The sequence below is a fragment of the Sapajus apella genome, unplaced genomic scaffold (genome assembly GCF_009761245.1).
Source record: "Sapajus apella isolate SASKATOON/1434 unplaced genomic scaffold, GSC_monkey_1.0 scaffold8, whole genome shotgun sequence".
In the NCBI taxonomy this organism is placed as follows: Eukaryota; Metazoa; Chordata; class Mammalia; order Primates; family Cebidae; genus Sapajus; species Sapajus apella.
The window spans coordinates 31,138,689-31,150,905 of record NW_022436948.1 but is presented as its reverse complement, the minus strand read 5'-3'; the positions used below and the strand labels follow the sequence as shown (position 1 = coordinate 31,150,905).

Genomic DNA, 12,217 nt, shown 5'->3' with positions numbered 1-12,217 from the left:
TAATTTTCTTCTTTAGGTCCAGGTATTTCAATTTTCTTGTTTATTTTCTTCTTCTCTTGAAAAAAAAATATTACCACGATTCTCTAATTGTTTTGAGTGGTTGTCATAGAATCACACAATTTCAGAAGTTGAGGACAGCACCAAAACCATTCAATCCAACATAGTTTGCATATGTGGACTCTGGTACTCAGATATGTTACATGAATTGCTTAAAAATAACATAATGAATTATGGTAGAGGTGGGATAAGAACATTATCTCTTAAATTATATTTTACCTTTCAGCATCACCTTACAATTCAACTTATTAAGAATAATAACAAAAATCAGAAATACATTTTTAGAATAACCCCTGGGGTGATTAAAATTTATTTGCATGATTCTAACCACAAATTGTCTTATGAACAAAAGTATTTATGTTAATATAATTAATTAAACAACTTTTTTCTTTTTACCTTTTGTTTAGAGTTAACGTAAGAACCTAGGTACTGGGGAGAGTGTCTTGAATGGCAAGACTCCTTCCACCTGTGTGATAGAGTGTGATATGAGAGCTATCTTCTGGTAAGCCTCTGGTTTGCCGTACGGTTTGGTTTAAGGTAAAATGTGGCCCTCGTCGCTACCTCAGCCTAAATGAATGCTCTAACATCCACACTTTGATGGAAGAAGTACACCTACTGTGGCTCCTGTTTTGGACATTACACACATGCCAATGACAGGTGGCACGCAGACAGATCCGTTTGCTTAGCCTACTGGCACCTGGTCTTGGCTCTGCCCATACACTACACAAGAGCTGTCAGTTAATGGACAGCAGAGCATCTCTGACTTCAAGGCATTTCATATTCCAAGTGTGCCCCAGCTTGCTAGTTGACCATTGGCCAAAACCCAAATTGGATCCAGTTCCAGCATTGTTCCTAAGCTGAGATTCTTAACAGATGGGCCAGTGTGGTCACAGGACTAGGCAACTTGCACTCACCACCCTAGGAGGCAATTAGTTTTGTGTTAACAGCAACTATTAGCACCTATTTGATGAAAACAGAGAAAAACTGCCATTCTGTCATCCCTCTGAAAGTTGACAATTAATCCTGTTTGTAAAAACAAAATCTATATCTTCAGTTTCCAAGAAGGTAAACTTGAACTACTTTACGTTTAAATTTTTATAATGTCAAGGCATTTTACATGTGGCTTATGAAGTTGCTCTATTCTATTGCTGTATAATATGTTTATTTAGTTATTCATAATATAGTATTTCTAACCAATTATCTGTTTATGTCTAAAATATAAAATTCACAGTTGACTCAAATCCTTAAATAATTAATAATCATATAATTATCATGCCCCCCTCATTTAAAATAGAGATTTCATCCTAGACAGATTCTAAATCCAGTTCTGACCCTAATGCTTATTAATGTGTGGCCTTAAAAACCTAACTTGTTTAAGCTTCTGTTTCCATAACCCTCAAATAGGAGTAATATTATACTGTAACACTACTCTTTAAAATAATGGAAATCATATATATATAAAGCATTTATTTCATTGCAAGGCACATCCTAGGCCTCCCTAAATACTAGCTTTTAACATTATGAAATTTTTTTATAATAATGGTTTTATTCTTATTTACTCACAGACAAACAAAACAGTATGTGTGAAATGTGAAGGTCTCAACTCAGGTATCTGATTGCACTGGGACTAGCACACAATTCTGGGGGAAGGCATAGCTTACGAAAGATAGAAAATGCATGGACTAGGCAGGGTCACTAGAAGCATTTATAAATGAATGTATATAATTTAAAAGCGTAAGTGATACCTATTTAAAAATAATATTTTGTGTGTTTCTATGGAAATCGTGTGGTCAAAGACGGGAGAATGTGCCATTACATACAAATTATGTATTTCATATTTTTCAGCATTATTTTTTCCCTGTACTTAACTGTAAAATTAACAAATGCCACCAATCAGGTGGATTTGTAAAACTGAGGCATCATGTATGTGCATCCATTGTACAATGTTTACAGTGCTTTGAAATGGTTATATCATTTTAATAGCTCTTTAAGTTAGAATATATGACATAATTCTTCACCCTATAAAATGAGTCAAAGTCAGTCCCTCACATTGCTGGTCCATATTTTCAGGATGTACAGTACAAAGTTTAAATAGCTTCTTCAAGATCACATTCCTAGTTTACAGTGAAGAAATGTGTCAAATATCATTTCCAGATAACGGGAGTAGAAATAAACTCAATGTTCAAACAGTAGCAGAATAAGGCCTCAAGTCCAAAGCCTCTTGACAATGGCCTAAATATTTTTTATGCTATTGTAATTTGTATTAAAAGATCCCACAGTAATTTCCCATGCAGTTTCTCATTGTTTTCAGACAGACATGGCTAAGACATCTGTATAGCACAAAAAGAAAGATTTTTACTTTATACTTTTCTTTAAATTTCTGACCTTTAGGAACCAGTCTATTTTTTAGATGTCATTTACAGTATTTTGTATATATTGCTTCTCTCTTGTTCTTAGTATTTCCTTTTTTTTTGCTAAGACTATTTCACTTTCCCAGTCTTTACCAGCCAACCTAATGAGTGTGGTTATTTATCAGGAGCCCAGATTACCACATGTCCTTAATGCATACAGTATATGTGAAGAAGGCTGATTGCCTCCACAGGGTAGCTGAGCACCTGTTCAGCATCTCTGTGTCCAGAAGCACATGCTCTAAGCAATAGAGCTTCCAAACAATTAATCTAAAAACATTTCCAGAGCTAAGAGAAAAGAGCCACTTTATAGAAATGCCATCCAAAAAAAAAAAAAAAAAAAAAAAAAGAATAAAAAATGGTTCCATTCAGTTTCGTAAAGAATCATGTGTATATGCAAATCTCACATTTCATGGAACTAAAAACTCTGAAAATTCTCTCTCTTAAAATATACTTGTACTTTAGAAAAGGAAATTTTGTCAGTGGGTTAAGGAAAATTGATGGAATTTTGTTCTCTATATCTTACAACTTTTATTTCCTACTCCCTTTCCCATTTTATGAAAAATTCATTAATTATATCCACTATGTGCAAGCCATCAAGTGCATTTAGAATTTGCAGGCTTACATAAGAATGTAATGGCATATTTTATTTCCTTTTTCCTCTGACAAGCTATTATGAACATTCCTTTCTCTACTGTGGAAGACAGAGAAGTTCTTATTGAGAAAGTTAGTATCACTTTAGAATTAGTTAAGAAAAAAATGAAATAAAATGATTATGGAGCTAATGGTAATATGCTGAAATTATATAACTGATGAGAGATATTAAATATCCTGTTTACAGTTATTTAAAGACTGCTGATAATTAAATGAAATACAAACTCTGCTGACATGCAAAGATAGGAATTCGCAAATAGATTAATCACACTAACTCATATCCAAGTTCTGGAAGGGATTTTTAAAAAATTTCTCATTAATATTATATTGAACAGAATAATGTAGTATTGTCACATTTCAATTTATTTTTATTTTTGGTTACAAATTTATTATTATATTATTTTATATTGTTTATGTCATGTTACTTGTGTTATGGTAATGTTTTCATGTTATAAGGGTTTTTTTTTTCTTTCTTGAGATGGAGTCTAGCTCTGTTGTCCAGGCTGGAGTGCAGTGGTATGATCTCCACTCACTGCAACCTTCACCTCCAGATTTAAGTGATTCTCCTGCCTCAGACTCCCAAGTAGCTGGGATTACAGGTGTCCACCACCACGCCAAACTAATTTTTGTATTTTTAGTAGAGACGGGGTTTCACTGTGTTGGCCAGGCTGGTCTTGAACTCCTGACCTCATGATCTGCCCGCCTTGGCCTCCCAAAGTGCTGGGTTTATAAGCGTGAACCACTGCACCTGGCCAAAAGTTTTTACGGAGCTTCAGCACACAAATACATTTATGTAACAAAAATATACAATAAGCCTATGTTATGATATAGCATGGCATAAGATAGAATCTCACCTCATTAATTATAAATACTGGCACCTTCTATCACATAAAACACTTTGTGAAAAGATGTATTGAAGGCACTTAATCAACAGAGGACTAATAAGCAAAATGCCTGCAAAAGATAGACAGTATCCAAGAAAATAACTAGAACTATTCCAGATTACTTTCTTTACTGTATTCGGAATGTAAATACTTTTCCACATTGCCCAATCTCACTAATATAAAACAGAAACTCAGGTACTGATAACAGTTCATTTACCTTGTTTAAAACAACTTATTTTTTCAAACTTGCAATGAACATTATAAATGTAGTAGGGGCTTACTAAATGTAGGTAAATCCAAAAGCGCATCTTCTACTATTTAAATTCTGCTTCAAAAATGTGCTTTAGACTGGGTGTGGTGGCTCTCGCCTGTAATCCTGCATTTTGAGGGGCCAGGGTGGGTGGATTGCCTGAGCTTAGGAGTTCGAGGCCAGCCTGGGCAACATGGTGAAACCCCGTCTATACTAAAATACAAAAAAAAATAGCTAGGTGTCATGCTGGGCACCTGTAATCCCAGCTACATGGGAGGCTGAGGCAGGAGAATCACCTGAACCCGGGAGATGGAGGTTGCCATGAGCCAAGATTGTGCCACTGCACTCCAGCCTGGTGACAGAGTGAGACTCTGCCAAAAAAAAAGTTCTTTAAAAATCGGCTTACACCTGTAATTCCAGCACTTTGGGAGGCCAAGGCGGGTGGATCACCAGGTCAAGAGATCGAGACCATCCTGGTCAACATGGTGAAATGCGGTCTCTACTAAAAATGCAAAAAATCAGCTGGGCATGGTGGCGCGTGCCTGTAATCCCAGCTACTCAGGAGGTTGAGGCAGGAGAATTGCCTGAACCCAGGAGGTGGAGGTTGCAGTGAGCCGAGATCACGCCACTGCACTCCAGCCTGGGTAACAAGAGTGAAACTCTGTCTCAAAAAAAAAAAAAAAGAAAAAAAAAGAAAAAAAAAATCATACTCGTTGTAAACTATAAAATACCTTTTACTTGCTTGTTCCCCCTACTCACTTTATTTTCTCATTAGTGTATAAAATTTTTGTCCCTAACACATATGTATTGAAATGTTCTAGAAAACAGTATTGATACTTGGCACAGAATCAATACGCTTCCTGAAATATTCAGTTGTGAAACGGTAATATCTTCAGAAGTCTCTACAAAGAATTAACAGTTTGGCAGTAATGTGTATAATGTAAAGGCTCCTTCCCATTTTGTCCCTTGGTCAAGTGGAAAATGTCCACATAAATAACTTTCCCTAGTTGAGCACAAGGGTTATTGTTAGACTTGCTATGCTTCCTACCTCATTAAACATTTATCTTTTCAGAAAATGTTTTAATACAACTCACCAAGAGTCTGTTGTAATTTCATTAAAGCTAGTTACTGAGAAAGGTCAGGAGTTTAAGACTAAATAAAAGAAAGAGGCATATCCGCACTACTTAAAAAATATTTTCAAGGCAAGGGAAATAATTACTCCCTTAATTCATCTCTGGTTACTGAAAGGTTGGCACAGATATCTTCTGTGTTATAGGTTTTAATATCTCTCACAGCATTTCATAAATTTAAACTTGAATTGAAAAGCTTTTCTGGTCTCCAAAAGAAAAATAGTCACATATTACTTACATATTAATTACAGGCTATGCAGCTGCCTACAAAGCTTTCATATAAATGTGTTAAACATGAACCACTACACAAACCTTATTCAGATTTCATTAACTGTTAAGCCAAGGAAATGCCACCCACCATACCAACTGCTTATACAAGAACACTGGTCATCTCCCTAGTTTGAGACCTAAATAATGTCATAGAATCAATGTTGTTGATGTAGTCTATGGATGGTTAAAAGTTATTACTGTTATTCCTCACCAAGGAAAGAGGTCTCAAACATAAGCCTCTCATTACACATAAGTGAGGCTTATGCTAATACATACCAATCGAGGAATGAATAAACTCCTCTGAAACACCACTTAAAGACTGGGAATTCAAGAAAAAGTGCATGCGTCCATCATGATGAAAATACTGACCTCCGTTTCTGTGTTCCACTTATCCTTGCTTTAAGCCTCTCTCACAGAACAATTTAAAGCTTACACAGCACTTCCATTTGCCTAATATTTTAGAAATATTTCACTGGTTACACAGAGCACTGCAATAATGCCATGCCGATAAATAGAATAAGGAGGACAAACCGTGAAAATGTCTTAAAGAAAGTTATTGAAGGTAAGATTTCTCAGGTTTTCAGCCTTGTTGTTTAGTGGCCTTGATATCATGCCATCTGAGAATGTAGCTTTAATGCTGTTGGCTGATTTATATGTATCATTTGTACATGAAAGCAAATGAATCTGGCAAGATTTGGAGAACGGTGTAACCACTAAAGTTGTCAGGCGTATGACCTAACACCTACATTATGCTGGAAATAATCAAACGAGGCACCATTAGGTTTTATTTTACCTTAATTCAGAAACATAGACATGTTAAAATGCAATACACACTTAAAACAACTTGTTCAATGTTTGAAAATTAACAGGGTCACCAGTGCTGTTACATGGATATAATGTATCTCCTGATACGATGTGATAAGAAGAGCATGTCATCTCTACGGTATTCTTTCTAAAAACCTATAAACCCAGTCTAATCAGGAGAAAACACCAGACTAATCCAAGTTTCTGGGACATTCATTAGCATACCTGGCCAGTACTTCCCTTTAGGGTTGTTAAGGTCATGAGAACTAGAAAACACTAAGAACTTATAATAGCCAGAGGAGACTGAAGAGACATGAGAACAAAATGCAGAAGTCTATGATGTTCAACTAATTAATGACCTGAACTGGACTGGCGTAGAAAGAGGACAGTGGGGAAAACCTGGGAGATCCAAATAATGTATATACTTTACTTAATTATTACGTATCAAGGTTTGCTCATTAGATGTGACAGGTGTTTTATAGTCATATAAGATATTAACAAGGAAAACTGGGTGCAGGGCATATGGGAGCTCTCTGTGCGAACTTTGTAACTTTCCTATAAATCAAAATTATTCCAAATCTAAACGTTTTTAAAGTTTCAATGGACAAGGCCATAGACTCCCACTTATTGAAAATAAACCTTTGTTTACACCAGGATAAATTTTACTTTAGAATTAATCTCTTCACCTTACATCAACATTGTAAAATTACTCATTATGTGCTCTCAAATTTGTAGAAATTTATCGATTCTATCTAAAGGATGGACAGAGTAATTAAACAGCGTAAACTCTCCTTGTTTTCAATCCCGCTTCTCCAATGAGCTGGCATGAAAAGCCTCACATTTACAAAACTCTTCTAATACCATTCCTTTAAAGATAGATGTCTGGCCTTAAAATGATAGAAGAAACACAGTGATGACTTTCCCTATTACATAGGCTGAAAAACTAACTGAATTAATGTTTTCACTTGTTTTATTCCCATAGATTGCAAAGAATCTCTCAGGAACTATCCAGTGCATTCAATCCATGAGTGACATGTGTTTTGAAGTAAAGTATCCTATCATATCTTGGGATTTATAAAATTGATATTTTATTTTATTTTTTTTTGTTTGTTTTGTTTTTTTGAGATGGAGTTTCACTCTTGTTACCCAGGCTGGAGTGCAATGGTGCGATCTCGGCTCACCGCAACCTCCGCCTCCTGGGTTCAGGCAATTCTCCTGCCTCAGCCTTCTAAGTAGCTGGGATTACAGGCACGTGCCACCATGCCCAGCTAATTTTTTGTATTTTTTTTAGTAGAGACGGGGTTTCACCATGTTGACCAGTATGGCCTCGATCTCTTGACCTCGTGATCCACCCGCCTCGGCCTCCCAAAGTGCTGGGATTACAGGCTTGAGCCACCACGCCCGGCCGATATTTTAAAATGAATGTTTACATTTAGGAAAGTACTGATATCAGTGAAAGCACATAAAAGGTATACAGCTTCTGTGGAAGCATGTTGAATATCAGTCAGTGGAATGAAACAAAGCTTTGTTTTGTTTTTCTTTTTGAGGCAGTCACCCAGGCTGGAGTGCAGTGGCACAATCTTGGCTCACTGCAACCTTTGCCTCCCAGGTTCAAGAGATTCTCCCTACTCAGCCTCCCGAGTATCTGGGATTACAGGCGTGCACCACCATGCCTGGCTAATTTTTTGTATTTTTAGTAGAGACATGGTTTTGCCACGTTGGTCAGGCTGGTCTTGAACTCCTGAACTCAGGAGATCCACCTGCCTTGGTGCTGGGATAACTGGTGTGAGCTGGGAATACAGGTATGAGCCACCATGCCAGGCCATATTTTTTTTTTTTTAAGAAAAACTAGAAAAACCCAGCCTGTACAATTTTATGCAAACAATAATTGTAGCTTGCATAATGGTTTTAATGTCAGCAGGTAGAACTAGCAGGAAGGCATAACAAGTCTTAAAGATAAAATTACTTGTATTAAAACAAAACAAAACAAAAAAAAACCTCAAATGACTTATTTGATTCTAAATGGCAAGATCTTAGAAAAATTTAAATAACAAAAAAGTGAAAATTATTTTTATATGTAATGACAGGCATTTTTTAATGCAGGTGAGAGATTGAGAGATTGGGTTTGAGGGTTCTGTGATCAGAACAATAAGAAAGAGACAGAAGACAGGGGCACCATGAAGAGATGACAAGGAAGAAAGTGAGTGGAGGTCCCTGTGTTAGAAATCCCCTACATGGGCCAGGCACAGTGGCTCACGCCTGTAATCCCAGCACTTTGGGAGGCTGAGGAGGGTACATCAAGAGGTCAGGAGATCGAGACCATCCTGGCCAACATGGTGAAACCCCGTCTCTGCTAAAATACAAAAATTAGCTGGGCATGGTGGCACACACCTGTAGTCCCAGGTACCTGGGAGGCTGAGGCAGGAGAGTGGTTTGAACCCAGGAGGCGGAGGTTGCAGTGAGCTGAGATCGCACCACTGCATTCCATCTCAAAAACGAACAAACAAACAAAAAGAAAAAAGAAAAACAAAAGGAAATATCCTATGTGAAAAAAGATACCAACTACTTGCTACTATTTCAGTGTTGCGCTGACCTTTCCTTTATTCTAGGACTTACAGTCAGTCACATGCAATAGTCTTTTGTTAGTTATGCTTTGGGCCATGGAGGTAACAAATGGTATCCCAAGAAGGTGAAGCATAAGAACAGGGCAGTCATTGATGGAAGGAAGGAAGGGGCATTCTGCAGGAACAGAACAGTATGCCTCAAAGGGTCCAGGAGAAAGAAGGCACCCAGGAATCCTTGGCATCTGGAGATAAGAGGTGGAATGAAGAATCAAGAATTAACTTAGATATTCATTGAAAGAGTGACATTGAAAGCCTGGTGGACTTTAATATACAATCAGGAAATATGTGGCTTGTACATGTAAAAATTACATGAGTGAAAATTCCCCAAGATGTAGGAGTGTTTGGTGGTGGCACGGCAGTAGGCCTTTTCTATCCTAATTATTCATTGGTTATCTAACAATCTTCCATCCACATGATGTTCTCTTACCTTCCTCTTGGCAAGTCTGCATCATCCTTTTTCCATCTCACAGTTGGTTGAGGATCTCCTTGGACTTGACAACGAAATTCTACAGTTTCTTCCTCCAGCACCACCTGGTTAATTGGCCTCCTGAGAAATGTGGGTCGTTCTTGAAAAAAAATAAAATAAAACAATGGTAAAATTTGATAAAATATTATGCATGTTTTAAGTACATTATGAATAAAGCAAAGGAAACCTAATTTACTTTTGGTATACAGGTACCTAACGGTACCACAGCTATGTCCTAATAAGGACTTGTGAATCCAACATCATTCAATAAAATAAAATATTTTGGAACAAAGGAATAGCTACAGTTTGCATATAAGAGCATTCGACCTTTGGAAAAAATATTAAATTGATTTTTCAGTGAATACCTGAGCTAAATCAGGTGGATCCTATTATTAAAAAAAAACCAGAACACTGAATTCTACAGGAAAAAGAGAGATTAAATATGATTACAATAATCTGTTATCAGGGCTCAAAGTGGGAAAACTAAAAGTTGAAAGGGATAAAAAATTAAAAAAATATATAAATATTCCCCAAGAATACAAGAGAAAACAACAAAAATGTGTACTGTCTCACATACATATTACCTAAACGTTCCCACTTAGGCTATGATTTTTTAAAGACTCAATATTTCCATGATTATTTTAACTTCACGTATGAAAAGCTGTCTACCTGAATTTTTATTCTTAAATGCAAAGACTATCATTAATTAGTGCAAACTATTTATTTATCAATTTTTTTGAGGTTTTTCTCCAATGGTCTTCTCCTAAGTTTTTGAGATATTTATCCATTTTTATGTTACTTAATTTTATGTTTTTTTTATTTCTTCAGTATTCTGTTTCACTATTTTCATCCTTCCTTGTTTTATTCATCTGTACTTGGCACTATTCAATTGTATTCTAGCACTCTTTTACATAAAGCTAGGGAAAAATAAATCCTTATCCATAAGAACCTTTTCCTGTCAGTAAGAATCTTAGCCTCTGAGGATACAAAACAAAAAGTAGTTTTATGCATTGCCAAACATTGGCATTCCTTGTCCAATTTCTTCCCTTTTTGATAATAGACTGACACTGAAAAAATTATCATTTAAATTTGATTAGTCTATGTCTGCAAATCACAAACAAATTCAATATTGCTACTTACTGAGGTAGAAAGAGGACTAAGCCAAGGAAAAGAAAGATGAGATCCATAGGAAGCTGACACAATTTATCTGGCCATCTGGACATATTTAGCCACCTAGGACTTTAGTTTCAAAGCTTCTAATTTAAAATTCTGTATACAGTGGCACAAAAACTAAAATGTATTTAGCAGGAAACATTCCAAGAAAATAAATTGCTTCAAATAATATATGTTAAGAGTATAGAATAAGAGTATTTGATTTTATTGACTAAATCAAGATCCATATTTACGAAACAAATATGTAAGTCACAAGATAAATATTTCATTGCAATAAAATCAACTATCATTGGCATTTAGAAGGAAGACAATTGTATCTTTCCAGAGAATTTGACAGTAAGGATCAAAATTTTCTTAATACACAGACCTGCATATGCTTGAGTATCTGTACTCTGGAACTTAAAAATCCCAAGCCATATAACAAGACAAATAAAGTTTTATCACGAAAACTTTTGTAAATGTAGAATTGACAACCCATAAAAATTTTTAAAATGGCTGCCACTTTATTATTTATTAAGATAACCTTAATAAATTAGCAGCCCATTGTGCCCTGTAGACAACAGAACAAATCTGCATGTCAGATAAAATGATTTAGTGTTTTTTTTTTTTTTCGTCTATGGACACTACATGCCCAAAACAGTTATTTTGGGGCAGGTTTAGTTGATATTGAGTTATCATTTCTGGTAGTTAAATAGACAATAGGATTTGTATATCCTTATCAGGGTCCTAAATGTTAACAGTCAAAATGAATAATTCGCATAGGAAGCAGGACTGACCTTTTCTGTGCTATGAGGTGCAGCTACTCATTCAGTTCATCCAAAACCTTCATTAACCCAATGTTAAAGAGGCTTGAGACATGACCGATGTGACGCAAGATTGAAAAATGATTCATCAAGAGAAGACCCTTCCTGTTCCCTTTGATTTTACTGGGAGTATCATATTACATCCTGACACTGGGATGAACAAGCTAGGGAAGTCTCTTTCATCCACTCACTCATTCAGCACATATTAATACAATTATTCCTAGAGGCTTTGACTAAGTGGTCAAGCTGGTGAATAGTGAGCAGCTTAGCTTTATCAGGGAAAGTGGTGAGAGACAAAGCTAGCCAGAGAGTGAGTGGTAAAGACTATGAAGGCCTTGTTCACCACTCAAGGACTGGGAGCTGTGTCCTGAGGTTGGTAGCTGTTGAAGGATTTTAAGCAAGTAAGCAACACTTTGAATAAATATTTGAAAAAGGTCCTGTTGGCAGGTCTGTGAAAGATAAATTAGAAGAGAAACATAAAGTCCTGAATTAGGTCAAAGGGTTGTTGTAGGAAATTATTTCAGCTTAAACTGATGCAATGGTCCATAGGATGTGGAAAGGGGACAGACAGGAGAGGTCAAAACTGGGAGATCAGTCAGATGCAGAGGGTGAAAACAAGACTCTAGGGACTGTCTCAACTTGTCGTTTAGCAAATTGAAACAGACTGGCAGGTAAAACATGGATTGTGTGTGAG

At 36.2% G+C, this 12,217-nt stretch overlaps 1 protein-coding gene across 15 annotated transcripts in view; it reads right to left on the bottom strand.

The window, feature by feature from the left end:
- The window catches only part of ROBO2 (roundabout guidance receptor 2), a 1,318,500-nt gene that overhangs the window by 150,287 nt on the left and 1,155,996 nt on the right, over window positions 1–12,217 (bottom strand). For all 15 annotated transcript variants that reach the window (XM_032276618.1, XM_032276619.1, XM_032276626.1 and 12 more), the window contains exon 5: window positions 9,509–9,647. In XM_032276618.1, coding sequence (XP_032132509.1) covers window positions 9,509–9,647 — 139 coding nt within the window. The remainder of the gene's footprint in view (window positions 1–9,508; window positions 9,648–12,217) is intronic.